The 18,225-nt window shown below is 41.0% G+C and overlaps 1 protein-coding gene across 1 annotated transcript; it reads right to left on the bottom strand.

The window, feature by feature from the left end:
- Nucleotides 1-5,591: 5,591 nt before the first annotated feature.
- Nucleotides 5,592-17,924, bottom strand: LOC126272304 (ejaculatory bulb-specific protein 3-like). The gene is made up of 2 exons (XM_049975077.1): nucleotides 17,727-17,924; nucleotides 5,592-6,044 (listed from the first exon to the last, which is right to left on the bottom strand). The coding sequence occupies exons 1-2, from the start codon at nucleotides 17,899-17,901 to the stop codon at nucleotides 5,845-5,847; spliced, it is 375 nt and encodes a 124-aa protein (XP_049831034.1). The 5' UTR covers nucleotides 17,902-17,924; the 3' UTR covers nucleotides 5,592-5,844.
- Between the last annotated feature and the right edge of the window lie 301 nt (nucleotides 17,925-18,225).

Below are 18,225 nucleotides of genomic sequence, written 5' to 3'. Positions count from 1 at the left end.
ACATGGTGAAGTCATAATATTATGAATCAGCGTTAACTTTTAATACTAATTGTCAAATCTAACGGGACGAGTACACAAGCATCGAAAATTGACAAAAAGTAAGTCTAACAAATGCTGGAATCGATAACTGGAACTGACTTATATAGGTTAATTCTACTTACCGAGTCCAACTATTACGCGGTTCATTAAATAGATCTTTTAATAACAAGTGTGCACACTAAAGTGTTAGAGAATTTCTACATATGACTTTACTATCTGCATTACTATAAAAAAGAGAAAAAAATTGGAATCTGTACCCACAATATTTATTAGTTTTTCGTAGTAGTTCTGAGATCAATATGAAATCTAGAAAACCTACAAAAATATAATCCACTGATTTATTGCAAAAATGTACAAAATTATGAACCATCCAATAGTTAGAATCGGCCGCTATAACTGACCTCCTATATAGGTCAATTCTAGTTACCGATTCCAGCCATTCGATGTTTCGTTAATTACATCGTTTCTTCAGCACGTGTGTGCACTGAAATGTAGGATTATATGATTTCTACATTTTAATTGCTCTCTGGACTGCTGCAAAAAAGTTGGTAATATTGGAATCGGTAACTAGAATTGACCTATGTATTAGGTCAGATCCAATTTTTGTTGTACACCGCAGTAGTTTTAGAGAGCAGTTACAAAATTAGAAGTGGTACTACGTTTCAGTGCATACAACCGCAAAAACAATTTACATGTGAATTATGGAGCGGTTGGAGTCTGTAACTGGAATTTACCTACAGATATTAATTCTAGTTATCGATTCCAATGTTCTTTATGTTTTGTAGATATTCGTTTATCACGTACTCGCTTTTCTTTTAGAATTTAGTGTGTCGCTTCTCCACATTTTATGCTAGTGTTTCGTATATGGTGTAATTCATTTAATCTTCCCGTTTTTCTGATATATTTTGGATTCTCCCAGCCCAAAATTCCCTTTTCCCTGTGCTTCTCCCCTTAAATTCAATAATATTAACACTGTTTTATAGCGGTATGACTTCACCATGTGCTTTACTGTAATGCAATAAAAGGTTCTCTGTGCTTTTCTGGTCGCATAAATTACGAGAATACTTCTGACCAGACATGAAAATTTGTTTTTAATTATTGTTCTTAATTATTTTCGTTATCTTCAGTTCGTTTCGATATAATTCATGACTAAGTAAGTAACTGCGTAAATGTAATTGTAATTTCATCGCATGCTACATTCGTTCGTTTGCGAACATGATCCGTTGCTTTCACAGATTGCCTATACGTAGCGTCTTTACCGTACTTATGACGTCATTGCTCAAAGCCGACTTATGTAGTGTGTAAGTCTGGGGACCGATGACCTAAGCGGTTTGGTTCTAGCATTCTGCGTAGTGTCTGTTTGTTCTATATCGTGTCTCCCTACCACTTTCGCGCAACGACGCTCTGAGCGTGTTTTTTAGGGAATTGACTAGTTTGAACCTGTGACCTGTTGATGGTAAGGAGACGCCAGACCACACATGACATGTAGAGTTCAGAAGAGTTCAGTGAGACTAGCGATGATATAATCAAATACTTAATGATTTCAGCGTCAGCTCCACTGTACTCCCTGTAAAAGAATCTTAAAACTAACTAAATTTAGTGGAAGGGGTTCAAGGCTTTCCTATGTTTAGTTAGCTGGTAAAATAACGTCGGAAAAGCAGTTGAGTTTACCATTGGAAATTTTATTCTACTCACAAAACATTGTTTTTAAATTGCACTATTTATAAAAGGAAATATTTTAATACAGGATGAAAAAAACCAACTGCGTTCAACAAAAATGTGAACGAATATTCCCTGAATGGGTTTCCAAGTTCTACAATGGATCGAAGGATGGCCTATGCCATAACACATCTATAATCTAGATTTAAGTTAAGTTTCACAAAAGAGAAAACTATCAAAATGGTTTACAGTGACCCTCAATTATCTTTAATTACTTATCTATCTTGTGTAAATTACAGTGGCTGATGTGGCTTCGCAATATTCATATAACAGAAAAATCATCGCGTTTCAGATTTTTGCTTCACGTAGCAAATGTGAATACCATGAGCTTTAATTGACGATCGTCACTAGTATTACGCGAAACGGGGGTGTAACAGATGAGACTTCTGCAGTTCTGAGTGAAGCGTTATGCGCTGTTATGCGGCATCGCGTGCGTTCATTACCTTGTCGTTGGTTAGGCAGCGTCAGGGGGCGGCGGGCAGCGCAGCTCCACGCACCTCGCCGTCTCAGAAGCAACTCTCTCCTAACTTCTCCTTACTACAATTTACCGAAGTTGGTTTAAAAATGGCTATCTGGCTGTGTTTTCAACTGACCAATCAGGGTCTCAATGTTAACCTTAAGCTCCGCCTACAAAAATTCTGTCTATCCAATGAGAAACGTTGTACTTTTCGTGGTGGGGCAATGTTTTTAACGTTTGCAACGTAACAGAGACGTGAAAAAGTCTCACGCTAAAACTTGCAGCTGGTGTGGCTCTTTTAGTGTTATCGTAAGATCTATACTGTGCTTCTGGAGGGCTCTATCTTTTAACATGGACTGGGGGTGCTTTTGGCGGTCGGCTGGCGACGTGGGTGTCGGTCCCTTATCGTACGGCCCCCCAGCCTACACGATTCTGCTCTCGGCTTCTGTTCTCGTTTCTCCCCTCAGAACTGCGTCTGTTTCACGGTGGGAAGATATGACATGCATTTAGGCGTTCTTGTGTTAGTCTGTGGTATTCCATTTGCTCACTCGTTGATCGTATTACTTTGGTTAATTTGCTGTCAGGATTTATTCGAAGCTATGTAACATACTGCCGGATTTGCTTATCATGTCAGGGTTTTCATGAAAGGTGTTGGATTTGCCTGACACCTTACATGGTCTCTTAGGTATTCACACACATTTGAACATTTTTTCTGTCAACATAGTGGCACTAAATACAGACTAGCTGATGCAGCCAGATTGTGAGTGTTGCCGAATATACGTAAATTTACAGATTGTTGCAAAATGACAGAACCATGCAACAGAGAGTTAAAAGCTTAGAATATATTCTAACTACAGATATCCCATTTTGCACATAAACAACGGAGAGTAAGTCAGTATGGCTCATACTTATACCTTTTGTGGGTGTGATACACCTTCCCTGTGAAGCTGGGCGTCGCTTCGTTCAAAGCTTTTAAAGCTCCCCAAAAACTTTAGTACGTTTTGTTTGTTGTACCCGAAATACAAAATCCAACGCTACAGTAATTGAATGAAAACTGAAACTTCTTTTACCCAGTCACACAGAGAACGTACTCGTATTGACACGTCAAGTACTAGAGAGAAAACATAAGTTGTTGCTAGGCAACGGATCATGACGCTTCAGGCGACACGGCATTATTGTTACAAGGGCTTAAGATCGACATTAAACGCAACGCCAATAACTACAGAGCTCATCACGTCTTAGGAACGTCTACAACAATGGTTAAATAAGCACTTCAGTATAAATAAATTACTTATATGTTGCCTGCGCTTTTTTAGAATGTGGAATCGAAGCATAACGGCGTTACTCAACAGGTCTCTGGCGTCGCACGCATGTGCCTTCAGTCGCACATTCGCGTCGTATGTGTTAACAAGCGCAAAAACTGATTCCTTGAGCACAGTTAATTTATACCTTGATTCGATTCCCGTTTGTGTGATACCACTAAGTTTCTACAAATTAAAACATTACATTTTGCAGATAATCGTAGAACATTTGATAACGCTTCAGTTGTTATAGTATTACAATGGTTAAATAGGTTATGGACGGAAGGATGGGGGTGGAGAGAGGGAGCAGGGATGCATGGAACCGTCGTATGGGACGAATTCAAGCAGCCCAATGAAAAACATTTCTAGAAAAGAACTAACTATAGAATGCGCTTTCATCACATACCACTTCCTCTTTCCATAAACCTTTTCCATCCTTCCGTATCGGATCTGGTTTTCATAATTAAGTACCGCCCGGGTGAATAGATTCGGCGATATTTTGCCATTTGGGCTATCAATGATAGAATTTTGAGCATTGTTTTTTAAAAAAAAAAATGCAAACATCATCGATATTTTTGTTGATTGATGCGATTTTTGGATGACTCAGTCAAACCGGTGTACTTTTATGCACTGATTTTAATATAGTGTTATTCGTAATGTTCACCTCTCCGTTGCCTCGTGAAATACTGAATCATTGCAAACCCGGAATTCCACCAGCCCCCAGATAGCGGCTCCTGTACTAACATTAAACTGCTATAGATAGGTAATGATTATTATAATATGCGGACGTATTTTTAACTTACCAAATGCTAATGGTCGAATTAAAATCGGTTTTACTTTTCTTTTTGTTATGAACTTACCCATAATTAGAAACCATCTCAAAAGCACACAGCTCAAAAGCAATAAACGACAGCACTCACAGTAAATTTTACAGCAAGTAGGAAATGAAGTGATTAACAAAACAATAACTGAACTCAAGTAGGGGCAACAACGCACAGCAGTTGATCTTGGCTAAAGTATGGATAAGCGATAGAAAATAGCGCTATCGATAGTTTAAAATCTATCGATGGCCTTGTTGGTTGTCCACAATACATATCCCTTTTCTGGCGTATGACTGAAAATCAAAATATCTTTACATTTCACTACACAGCAACTAGATGTCATATCTGATTTCACTTAGGTAATAAGGGGTCCGGATGCCTCTGCGCCCGCTGCCTATATTCTTGGTTCAAATTGCTCTGAGCACTGTGGGACTTAACTTCTGAGGTCATCAGTCCCCTAGAACTTAGAACTACTTAAACCTAACTAATCTAAGGACATCACAAACATCCATGGCCAAGGCAGGATTCGAACCTGCGACCGTAGCGGTCGCGCGGTTCCAGACTAGCGACTAGAACCGCTCGGCCACTCCGGCCGGCTGACTATATCCTTGTGTGTATGTGTGTGTTGCAAAAGGAAAAAAAAAAAAAAAAATGGCGCTGAGCACTATGGGACTTAACATCTATGGTCATCAGTCCCCTAGAACTTAGAACTAGTTATAAACCTAACTAACCTAAGGACATCACACGACACCCAGCCATCACGAGGCAGAGAAAATCCCTAACCCCGCCAGGAATCGAACCCGGGAACCCGGGCGTGGGAAGCGAGAACGCTACCGCACGACCACGAGATGCGGGCTGTAAAAGGTTGCAGTTAAATTTGAGATGACTAAAACTAAAACAGTTTGCAAAATCACAATGGCGAGCCACTTCCGTTCATAATTTAACAGTTCCTTGTATATTGGTGGAGTGCAGTTTCCACCACGGTAAGAGAAAAAATTAATCTCTTTTGATGATCGGTTTCCGCTATAGTGAGGTAAATGAAGAGAAACGAACTGCAGCTTGTGAAACAGCCTATAAGGAAAACAATCAGCAATTGTAGTTGAGTTTCTACTGGTTCTGTAAACATTGAGTAAGGACCAAATGAACTCATAGCTCGAACTGCTATTTATTCTCATAAACAACAAACTCATTTCATCATTATTTTTATTGTATTTAATTTCAAGCATATTCAGGTAAAAACACCTTCAGGGTATATCCGTTTTTAAAGAAATTTATTATTCCATAATTTTCAGGAGCACATTTCGTCCGCAGTATCGGTTCACTTACAATAAAACGCCATTTGTCAAATTGTATAACTTGCTGTTGTTTGCGGAGACATTCATTTGTCTCTTAATTCGTGACAACCAGTAAAATTTGACAGCACTTTGGAAACGTGTCACGTGAAGAGCTGGAGGGAAACGAAAGCTTTTTCCTGTTAGACCAAAACGCTCATGGAGTGGAGAAGCGGCTAGTAAATGGGGACTCCCCTCTTCCTCCAGACTTCGCCGTACTTCTTGCGGTACTCTCCAGTCGGGTCGTACTTGTTCTGGATTTGCTTAGCCGCTTTCTCGTTCCGGATGAACAAATTCTTGAAGTACTCGATGACTGACGCACGCTCTTCCGTTGTGCATTCTCCGCAGTTGGTAGACGCGACGCCGCGCAGTTTTCCTATATCAAACACACAAAGTTCGCATTACCAAAGTGGTCTGGCACATATCCATAAATTAAAAAAATACAGAGAGGGAGAGATACGCTAATGTTCCTTCCACAGATCCTAAGTGGAATGATCCTTATGGGGGGGGGGGGGGGGAATCCTGAAAAATATTTTCATTTAAGAAAGAATATCAAAACTAATCACTAATATGTAAGTATCTATGGACTGAGATATGATAACGATATGTTTACGTAATGTGTATACATAAACGTACAGTTATAAATGTCCCCGTTCGTAGTCGCTAATTATAACAGTATGTTTACTTTTGTGCTGTAACATATAGCTATAATGAGCGGTGGAAAGATATATGCGAACGCCGACCGTATGCGGCTGTTTCTTGTTGGATCGTCTGATCAGTCGGAAGTTGCATTGCAGAGGAGAGTAAATGCCTATTCAAAATATAATTATTTTTGGATAGGGCAACATGAATTTCCTAAGAGACCGTGGTTTATCATGCATTTACCAGTAGTATATGGCGAGGAGAAAATATTTCGCCGCATGCAACTTCCGTCCGATTTCGACGAAAGAATTCGTGACTGAACTCTCTATTTGACAGAAACATAAAGAAAATTAAATAACTTCGTGAAGGAGTGAGACATAGATTCTATATTAAATAAATAGTCCATACACCAGTTCCATTTAACTCTGAATTTATGGTAATTAATAGATGAACTTACACTGCAATGAAGGATTTAACATGGATGCCGTTTTGACTGGATCTTCTCTTCTCGTAATGAAAATAATTCCTTTGACGTTTTCACATACACGTCGCACAATAAATCTGCTGCTATGCAGTATTGCACTTTCAGTATTGCACGTTTACTTTACACTAAAATAATATTATTTTTAACGATAATAATACCGCGGCAAGACATGCGCGTCCGACACAAGTTACAAGAAACAAGAGAAAAAATGAGTAACTGTTCATTTAGAATATCTCGTATATCAAAAAAATGTGTAAAATTGTTCTTCTTCTGTCCGTTTTTCGCGCCGCGGTTTTCTAAGTCAATAACTCACTGCATCTCTGACGGCGCTTCGACAATAAACAAGTTACGTCACAGGTCATTCACCTTTTACATTCTCGCAACATTATTTGCTAACTGTAGCTGTTGCCGAGCGACTGCTCGATTAGTGAATGATTTAAAATGATAAAGCAATCGCCGGCCGCGGTGGTCTAGCGGTTCTAGGCGCTCAGTCAGGAACCGCGCGGCTGCTACGGTCGCAGGTTCGAATCCTGCCTCGGGCATGGATGTGTGTGATGTCCTTAGGTTAGTTAGGTTTAAGTAGTTCTAAGTTCTAGGGGACTAATGACCTAAGATGTTAAGTCCCATAGTGCTCAGAGCCATTTGAACCATTTTTGATAAGGCAATCACATAATGTTACACTATCTAATACAATGTTTAGGCATTTGTAGTTACTCTTCATCAAACAGAAAGCGTCTTACAACACTTATTTACATCGACCACTTTGCTGCACTGCAGATATACAGAAGTCAGATTTTACATAACACTGGTGCTATTTAATATTATTAATAATACATACGTCAATTGATTCTACTAAGAAATTCGTCTGTGGAGCACAAGAAGTCGACTACCATTATGTCCTTTTGACTCCTCTCAAAATAAACATCATTACTAGTTAAACTTTTTGTGGTAGCTGTTATGTTGTTGAAAAAATATATTCGTGAATTACTGACGCCTTCCTGGATCAACTGTATGTTGATTATTATTAAGCTCATAACTGACGCTATGTCTTAGGAACCGTGATATCTTTTTGCTATAGCAAGTATGTAAATAAACACCATCTGGTTCACATCTTCAGCCGGCCGCTGTGGTCGAGCGGTTCTAGGCGCTTCAGTCCGCAACCGCACTGCTGTTACGGTCGCAGGTTCGAATCCTGCCTCCGTCATGGATGTGTGTGACGTCCTTAGGTTAGTTAGGTTTAAGTAGTTCCAAGTCTAGGGGACTGATGACCTCAGGTGTTACGTCCCATAGTGCTCAGAGCCGTTTGAACCATTTGATCACAACTTCTCCTATTAACGGTTACCGGTTTCAATCTGCGCTGCACATCGCCTTCAGGTGTGGCGCTGCAAAAGTGCTGCTTCTAAACAGAGGTATGGTGAGTTTTACATTGCTGTTGACAAGCTGCACTTGGCGGCGCCAGACCTGAAGGCGATACGCAGCGCAGATTGAAACCGACAATCGTTAATCGGAGAAGTTGAGATCCAGACAGTGCTTGTTAATCTGTTGGTCTGACAAAGTCATATAGCATAATTATAAAGTCCATGAAACATTTGAAAAATTAGTCAAGCTCAAATTTTAACAGAATTTAATGAAATTGATGATAACATTCGTTGTAGAGTTAAAATTGGAAGCGACATTTTTGTTGCTGTCGATGCTGAGTAGGCATAAAATACGGGGGTTTCTGACAGTAACGTGGAGCTTCCAACATTTGTAGTCGGAAAAGTAAAGGACGGAGCTGATAGTTTGAAGAGTCGCGAAGAATGTCACTAAAGCCGAAAGCAAGTGAGAGGCGAGGGCAGAAGGGTGTGGCGAGGCAGCAGGGGCCAAAAATTTTGAGCAAGTGCCGTTTCCATCCGGGAAAGGCAACTCGAGAAACTTGCTTTACTAAAAAACAATAGTTCCAATAGCTTTAATAGTTTCCACATATACAGGGCGTTACAAAAAGGTACGGTCAAACTTTCAGGAAACATTCCTCACACACAAATAAAGAAAAGATGTTATGTGGACATGTGTCCGGAAACGCGTAATTTCCATGTTAGAGCTCATTTTAGTTTCGTCAGTATGTACTGTACTTCCTCGATTCACCGCTATGATTTCATACGGGATACTCTACCTGTGCTGCTAGAACATGTGCCTTTACAAGTACGACACAAAACGTGGTTCATGCACGATTGAGCTCCTGCGCATTTCAGTCGAACTGTTCGTACGCTTCTCAATAACAGATTCGGTGACCAATGGATTGGTAGAGGCGGACCAATTCCATGGCCTCGACGCTCTCCTGACCTCAACCCTCTTGACTTTCATTTATGGGGGCATTTGAAAGCTCTTGTCTACGCAATCCCGGTACCAAATGTAGAGACTCTTCGTGCTCATATTGTGGACGGCTGTGATACAATACGCCATTCTCCAGGGCTGCACCAGCGCATCAGGGATTCCATGCGACGGAGGGTGGATGCATGTATCCTCGCTGACGGAGGACATTTTGAACATTTCCTGGAACAAAGTATTTCAAGTCACGCTGGTACGTTCTGTTGCTGTGTGTTTCCATTCCATGATTAATGTGATTTGAAGAGAAGTAATAAAATGAGCTCCAACATGGAAAGTAAGCGTTTCCGGACAACATGTCCACATAACATATTTTCTTTCTTTGTGTGTGAGGAATGTTTCCTGAAAGTTTCCGTACCTTTTTGTAACACCCTGTATACCAGAAACGTTTAGGGGTTTTTAGAAGAGTAATCAGGCTTTCACCTAGAAACCCAGTTTTCTTTTAGTTCGTATCTCATTTTTAAACAACATAAAGCGACTGGTAATATTTATCTCATCAGCGACGTGTGTGGAGCGGTCAGGTGGAGAACCGTGTTATCTTGCGTCCAGCTAATAGCCCTGCAACCTATTACGTGGACGTGCTAACGATATTGTGGCAGCACGTCATATCGCTGACATTAGTGGTGGTACCACAGGGACTCGATGTATACAGACCAACGTCTAACGCGGAATACTCCATCGAACGCAGATCAACGAAATCTTTTGGAGAAAAGCATCCATTGCTAAAAGCATTGTACGAAACTAGAGTTAATCGTATCAGAGGAAGAAATAAAACGGCGCTTTTAGTTTTACACTAGGTGGTAATTTTGTCAGTAAAATTAAAGTCACTTTTCTTGTTATTGCCAAATTCCGTATTGGGATCTACGCAAAGAATTTGTAAATTTTGCTCGAAAAATGAGTACATGTATTTTATATTGTTGTCATACCGAGCTAATCTCCGATATCAATATTGGGTGAAACTGCCGTAGCTTCTCGTAGGAAGATTGACTGTTCAGTGTGTAATATTTGAGAGCACACACAAGGGAAGGGTTAGAAGATATGAATATATCGGTTTGTTTCCTTTCTCTTTCAGTTTGCCTATCACTTTCGGACGTATAATTTCAACTTTCTTCTCGGTATAGCCTCTGTCCACGTGCTTCCCCTTCCGTCAACTTCGAGTGAACTGTGCGATGCGTCCTAGCGACATTGCAGTGTGAACTATGGAAGAACGCATACAGAGAAGGGCAGAACGAATGGTCAAGGGTTTGTTTGACTTGTAGGAGAGTGTTACCCAGCTGATGAAGAAACAGAAGTGGCAGATACTTGAAGATAGAGGCGAGCTGTCAGGAGTAGGGGTACTCACAATGTTTCAAGAACCAGATTTAAACGATGAATCTAGAAATACCGTTTGATCAAAAAATCACTATAAATTTGAAAACTTAATAAACCACGGAATAATGTAGATAGAGAGGTAAAAACTGACACACATGCTTGGAAGGACATGGGGTTTTATTAGAACCAAAAACAAACAAAACAAATATCACAAAATGTCCGACAGATGGCGCTGGACAGCAAAAGTGCTACCGTGACGGGTGAGAGGTACGCCGATATGTTACAGAATCGCAACATCCCTAGCCTGGCTGATAAACACCTGGTGGAACGTACGATGTTTATGCAGGATGGCGCTCCACTCCATATTGCTAGACGCGTGAAAGATCTCTTGCCCGCGTCGTTTGGTGATGATCGTGTGCTCAGCCGCCACTTTCGTCATGCTTGGCCTCCCAGGTCCCCAGACCACAGTCCGTGCGAATATTGGCTTTGGGATTACCTGAAGTCGCAAGTGTATCGTGATCGACCGACATCTCTAGGGATGCTGAAAGACAACATCCGACGCCAATGCCTCACCATAACTCTGGACATGCTTTACAGTCCTGTTCACAACATTATTCATCTACTTCATCTATTGTTGAGGAATGATGGTGGACATATTCAGCATTTACTGTATAGAACATCATCTTTGCTTTGTCTTACTTTCTTATGCTAATTATTGCTATTATGATCAGATGAAGCGCCATCTGTCGGACATTTTTGAACTTTTGAATTTTTTTGGTTCTAATAAAACCCCATATCATTCCAAGCAGGTGTGTGAATTTGTACCTCTTTACCTACATTATTCCGTGATTTATTCAGTTTTCAAATTTATTCTGACTTTTTGATCATCGGGTATATTAAATTTTTCTACATATCGCTCAGGTAGGGGTCGTGTTGACAAGGTTAGAGTAATTAAGGCGTTCTCCGGAACAACGACTTACCTGATGTATATTGAAATGTAAATAAATAATATCAAACATTTTAAATCTTGTTTTTTATCCGAAGCTGACACTCGTATGTCTACTATATATATCAGTCAAGTATAGACGAAATATTGTGATAATATAGCACAAAACTTAAGTTGTTTTCCATAGATCACTGCCTAACATAAAAAATAATACGAAATTATGGAAGTAGAAGCCGTGTTCTCAGACCTTAATCCAGGAAAATTATATTTTTATTTAATGTATGAACTTTGCAAAGTAATGGGATATTTTAAAGTTTTTCTTAAGACATTTTGTGTAATAGCGGACTGAAGACGTAGAATTCATCTTCAAATATAAAGGAGATACATTTTTTAATTAAATAAACAAATAAAGAGCACAAAATGACTTCATCTCAAACGATCTTCAATATCTTTTGTGTGTTTATTAACGTCATTATTCTGTTTCACATTATGCGTATTCATTTTCTTCAGCAGATACTAAATTGTTTACGATACGATTTATATTTAATTTGGAATATCGTATTAGTATTGTAGAGAAGATAATTTTGGATACATTTGAATAACTTTGTAGAATTAAGATCACGGCTGTCACAGTATTTTCTTTGAGATTTGCCATAGTAATAACGCGGGTGGTTTGGAAGAAAATGGGTCTCAGTAACTTCGGACCATTTCCCATATTTCTGCTACTTTATCCAGGGTGTTGCTGTGTTTGTTACCTTCTGCTGTAAGAGCACCAGCATTCAACACCTTTAAAATCGTTTTTAAACGAGTCTCGGTAACATACAAAACTCTCCTAAATACGGGTTTACAAACTACAGTACTATTCTTGTTGCATTTCTTGGATGTTCTATCTATTTTTTCCCGCTTAAACTTAAAATCAGTCTGGTATTTAGTAAAACCAAAGGCAAAAAACTGAGATAATTACAAGAATTTGATAAAGATATTAAAGAAATCGGTATTGGAGGGAACAAAATCATGAACAGAAAGGAATTCAGACAAATGGTGAAAACTACCGGGGTTTTAACCTGGGAGAAGAACTGAAAAGGGGAACTTTTCCAGAAGACCGGAAGAGGCAGTGATCGATGGGCTCAAGAGATACTGGCTGGACACCAAAGCTGGCGGCGAACAAGATTTAAAAATGGAAAATGATGTTGATTGTTATCTCTTAGTCCATAGCAGCTAAATTCGAATGTACAAAAGAATCAGAAGGAAATGAAAAATTTAGGAAAGCATCCTTTAGTTGCAGGTCTGGAAAAAAAACCATGGCGCTATTGTTTAAAGAATGGAAGTGGCTGCTAAAATATTACAGGAAAACAGAGACTGTGAGATTTGAGAACATCGGAGAGTTGAATCTGTAACCCCACCACCTTCATGGTTAACAATTACAAAAATCCAAGACAAGTGTGAAGTCAATAGAAAGATGGATGATTTGAAGAAGGGAAAGAGAGATGTTCAACAGACAACGAAAGTACTGATGCTGTGATACACGCAATCCCCGAAAGAAGCTGTGAGGGAATACTTTCGCGAGACTGGACTCAGCAGCAGTGCTCACTGAATTTTGCGGACTCATAAATGGAAACGTTATATTCCGATATTTCCCCGTGCTCTGAACGAGGGAAGATCTCGATAGGCGAATTGAATTTTGTCAGTGGCTCATCGACATGTGTGAAGGAGTTGGACGTTTCCAAGACCTTTAAACTAAACGGAACCATTAATCGCCATTATTACACGTACGTAACTGAAGAAAGGCATGCACAGGACGGGTCACCTACCCATTTTCAAGTTGATGTGAGGGAATTACGCAGTCGCAAATGCCCTTCTATACGCACAGAAAGAAGAAGGGCTTTCAAGTATCGAAATCGATCACCGAATTTAACCTCTTTAGATTTCCGTCTTTGGGCTACTACCAAGAATACAGTTTACACTACAGATCCACAAATACTGGATTATCTAAGAATGCAATTTGAGTAAGCTTGCAATTATTTTTCATTAGAAATAATAAAATTGGTATATCGTTCTGTTCTAAGACGCTGTCGATTGTGCATTGTTGTGGACGGTGGTCTTTTGAACACATACCACCTTAAGTTACATTTCAATGTAAATGACACCAATAGCTTTTCATTTCTATCTTCTTTAATTCAAAATGTATTCAGTTTCAAAAAGAGTGTACATTCCAGAATTAATTTTTCACTCGACAGTGGAGTGTGCGATGTATGAAACCTCGTAGCTTAAAACTATATTCAGGACCGAGACTCGAACCCATAAACTTTAACTTCCGCGGCAATGTGTTCTGTTAACAGAGCAACCCAAGCACAACTCAGGACCAGTCTTCAACAGGTGTACTTCCACCAGTACCTCATCTCCTACCTTCCATACTTCACAGAAGATCTCCTAAATTTTAATCCGCTCTGATGTTCCACATCAGCGCACACTCCTCTGCAGAGGGAAAAATTAATTCCCCCCAAAGTGTGACTAAGCTGTGTCTCCACAATATTCATTCTTCCGGAATTGCTAGTCCCGCAACTTCTGTGAAGTTTTGATGGTAGGAGACGAGACAATGCCGGATGTAAAGCTCCAATGACGGGTCGTAAGTCGTGCTTGAGTAGCGCAGCTGGTCATAAGATCCGTCTTGCCGGTTCGCCTTTACGAGTGAGCGGCAAGTTTCAGGATACGAACGAACGCCGGCGACATTGTGGGCCGGGGGAGAGACGTCCGGTATTTTTTGCGTCAAATTTTGGCTCTCTTTTTACGGAGCTTATGTCGATTCACGCACTCGCCTCTATCCGGACGCTGTTTATTACCCGAGGACAAAACAAAACAATGCTGTCACGTGGATCTGAGGTCATGCGATTCATAGGTCTCATGAAGTTTTTGGACTATTTAAACGATCGTCACTGTGCTATTATGAAGAACCCTACGTAATTGTTGCGGAGCATCTTCCACGATCCACCCAACAACTGGATCATTCATAGCAGGAGATGAATTTGAGGCATTCAAATGCAGAAGATTGAACAGATAACGCTACCTAAAAGACATTACGGGAAGACATGTTCCAGGGGTATCACCTTGCGTTTGTTTTAGATTGTTTCTTTTTTTTTCACGCAAGTAGTACGGATCCCTTTTTCTTTTAAAATCTTGGCGAGAGAAACACGTCATGGTATATATTGTTGTTGTGGTCTTCAGTCCAGAGACTGGTTTGCTGCAGCTATCCATGCTACTCTATCCTGTGCAAGCCTCTTCACCTTCGAATAACTACTGCAACCTACATCCTTTTGAATCTGCTTAGTGTATTCAACTCTTGGTCTTCTACAATTTTTACCCTCGACGCTTCCCTCCAATACTAGATTCGTGATCCCTTCATGCCTCAGAACGTGTCCTGCCAACCGATCCCTTTTACTAGTCAAGATGTGCCACAAATTCCTCTTCTCCCCAATAATGTTCCGTACCTCCTCATTAGCTATGTGATCTACCCATTTAATCTTCAGCATTCTTCTGTGGCACTACATTTCGAAAGCTTCTATTCTCTTTTTGTCTCAACTAGTTATCGTCCATGTTTCACTCCCATACATGGCTACACTCCATACAAAGACTTTCAGAAAAGACTTCCTGCCACTTAAATCTATGCTCGATAACAACAAATTCCTCTCCTTCAGAAACGCTTTTCTTGTCATAGCCAGTTTACATTTTATATCCTCCCTACTACGACGGTGTTCAGCTATTTTGCTTACCAAATAGCAAAACACATTTACTACTTTAAGTATCTCATTTCCTAATCTAATTCCCTCAGCATTACCTGATTTAATTCTACTGCATTCCATTATTTCAAGACACTGTCCATTCCGTTGAGCTGCTCGCCCTTCCATGTTCTTTTCTGTCTCTGACTGAATTACAATGTCGTCGGAAAACCTCAGAGTTTTTATTTCTTCTCAACGGATTTTAATTCCTTCTCCGATTTTTTTTTCCTGCTTGCTTAATACACAAATTGTCCACCATCGGTAGCTGAGTGGTCAGCGCGACAGAATGTCCATTCTAAGGGCCTGGGTTCGATTCCCATCTGGGTCGGAGATTTTCTCCGCTCAGGGACTGGGTGTTGTCCTGTCCTGATCATCATCATTTCATCCCCATCGACGCGCGAATCGCCGAAGTGGCGTCAGATCGAAAGCCTTTCCCCCGGCTAACGGTCAACCCGACGGGACGCCCTAGTCACACGACATTATTTTTTAATATACAAATTGAATGACATCACTCCCTTTTCAACCACTGCTTCCCTTTCGTGCCCCTCGACTCTTATAACTGCCATCTGGTTTCTGTACAAATTGTAAATAGCCGTTCGGTACCTGTATTTTACGCCTGCCGCCTTCAGAATCTTCATAATTTGAGAGTATTCCAGTCAACACTGTCAAACGTTTTCTCTAAATCTACAAATGTTAGTAACGTAGCTTTAGGTTTGCCTCTCCTTAACCTATGTTCTAAGGTAATTCGTAAGGTCAGTATATACAGGGTGAAAAGTATTTAAATCGACAAACTCTGGGAGGTTGTTGGTGACATTAAAACAAATATTTTTCCTTAATGTCATTTTTTCCTATGAGGATTATTTAAACTGGTGGAGGCCGTATTACGATCTTCAGTTGTTAAAGGGCTTATTACGCTCTTCAGCTGTAGGCAGCTGCTGTCCACCAGTGTAGTAGTGCACTGTCTCTGTTTACTAATGGAGCAATACACCTGGAGTGAGTACACTGATATGGTTGGTGCGTACTACGTAGCGCACTACAACGGACGAGCTGCACAGCGGGTTTATCAACAACAATATCCTAATCCCCGTATCCCACATCATACGATCTTTGCTGCTGTGTACCAACGTCTGCGTGAGACCGGGCCATTTAGCAGATTACCTGAACAGGGACGCCGTCGCACGGTAAGAACGCTGCAGTTTGAGGAAACTGTGTTGCAGCATGTGGAGCGGGATCCCTCAATCAGCACTCGTGCAACTGCACGTAACTTGGGGATGAATCAGACGAATGTAAGAACAGTTCTTCGAGAGCAATTGTTACGTTCATTTCAATTACAGCGTGTTCACAACCTGGAATCAGTTGATTATCCACCCAGAACACAGTTCTCGCAATGGTATCAGGAACAGTTTGAAACGCATCCTACAATTCCATCCTCTGTTGTTTACCGATGAAGCAACGTTCGGGGGTGATGGAATCTTCAACATGCACAATTCACATGTTTGGAGTGAGGGTAACCAACATGCCACATTTACTAGCGCTCACCAAGTGCGGTTCTTCGTTAATGTGTGGATCAGTGTTGTTGGGGACTGTTTAATTGGGCCGTATCTGCTACCTAGGCCATTAAATGGCAGGCACTCTCACAATTTTCTCGCCAGAGCACTGCCAGAATTGCTGGAAGATGTCCCGCTCCCTACAAGGCAACGCATGTGGATCCAACATGACGGGGCGCCGACACATTTCAGTCGTCGTGTGCGTCGATTCCTGGACCGACGGTTCCCAGAAACGTGTATTGGCAGAGGTGGTCCATTACCATGGCCTGCTCGATTCACAGATATGTCCCCCTGGACTTTTTTCTGTGGGGAGAGATGCACAACCTTGTCTACGCAACTTTTGTTGCATCAGAAGAGGATCTGGTTGCCCGGATAGTAGCAGCAGCAGGAACAATTCAGGATACTCCTGGGGATTTTTGCCAGTGTCAGACACATGATCCGGCGGAGTAACCTTTGTTTACGTGTCAATGGAGGCATTTTTGAAAATCTACTGTAATTGAAATTAGGTCGTGTTAATGTGTTGTCTCTTGGACATAAAAAATGGAAAAGTGTTTGATGGTTTAATTAATTTGCCGCCAGAGAAATCTTCCACTAACGGTTTAAATACTCCTCATAGGAAAAAACGACATTAAGGAAAAATATTTGTTTTGATGTCTCCTATAACCTCCCAGTGTTTGTCGATTTAAATGCTTTCCACCATATATGGTCATGGATTTTTAGCCATGTTTTCTTTTGTTTTCTTTTTCACCCGATATTTTTTTCGGTGTGTCTGATAACGAAAATCCCAAGAAAAAATGAAAAAGAAGTAAAGAGGAGATGCCGGGTTCGATTCACGGTCCAATGGGAAAAAAAGGAGGTTGGTAGAGCGCTTGCCCGCAAAAGACAAAGGTTCCGGGTTCGAGTCGCGGTCCGTCACATCTTGAAGGAGTTTTCACATGCCCTGTATACATAAACAAATGGTAGTGTGCGCATAGAGAGGAAGTTGTCTCACCCTTGAGCTCGCCCAGGGCCTCGCCGCAGGGTTCGTCTTCGTCGCTCAGGAAGCACTTGATGGCCTTCTCGTCGCCATCGTCCTTGACCCGGTGAAAGTGCTTGAAGTAGCCGCCAGTGGCCGAGACGGCCGCGACCGCCAGAACCGCCAGCAGGAGAGTGAGGGCTGCCTTCATCCTGACACTTCTACTTCCCTGGTCGCCGCACTGCCCTTTTATAGCCCCGCCCGGCCTCAATAATGGTGTTTACTGCTGGCCCCGTCCACAAAATGGCTGTTTCCTCCACACCTACCGGCGTCATCCAGTGTCTCCCTAAACCCAGTTGTTACGGATGTTACATTAACCATCTTGGCGAAGGCCACAAATAACCACATTTATAACTTTTTTTGCATGCGAGGCGTGATCCAAAAGTAACGGTAATTTTAGTTTTTCTTAAAGAATATTTGTTTACTCATGAGCATCAACTTTGCCCCCTTCAAAGTTATCAAATGACTCTGAGCG

This window comes from Schistocerca gregaria, chromosome 5 (assembly GCF_023897955.1).
Source record: "Schistocerca gregaria isolate iqSchGreg1 chromosome 5, iqSchGreg1.2, whole genome shotgun sequence".
NCBI lineage: Eukaryota > Metazoa > Arthropoda > Insecta > Orthoptera > Acrididae > Schistocerca > Schistocerca gregaria.
The sequence above is the reverse complement of the archived record's forward strand: the minus strand, read 5'-3'. Positions and strand labels throughout refer to the sequence as shown.

What these genes read in the sequence shown, in the direction of transcription:
- LOC126272304 (XM_049975077.1), bottom strand. Translation starts at nt 17,901, where the DNA reads ATGAAGGCAGCCCTCACTCTCCTGCTGGCGGTTCTGGCGGTCGCGGCC. An exon ending in GGCCCTGGGCGAGCTCAAGG is followed by an intron (nt 6,045 to 17,726) that starts GTGAGACAACTT and finishes TGTTTGATATAG; the next exon opens with GAAAACTGCGCGGCGTCGCG.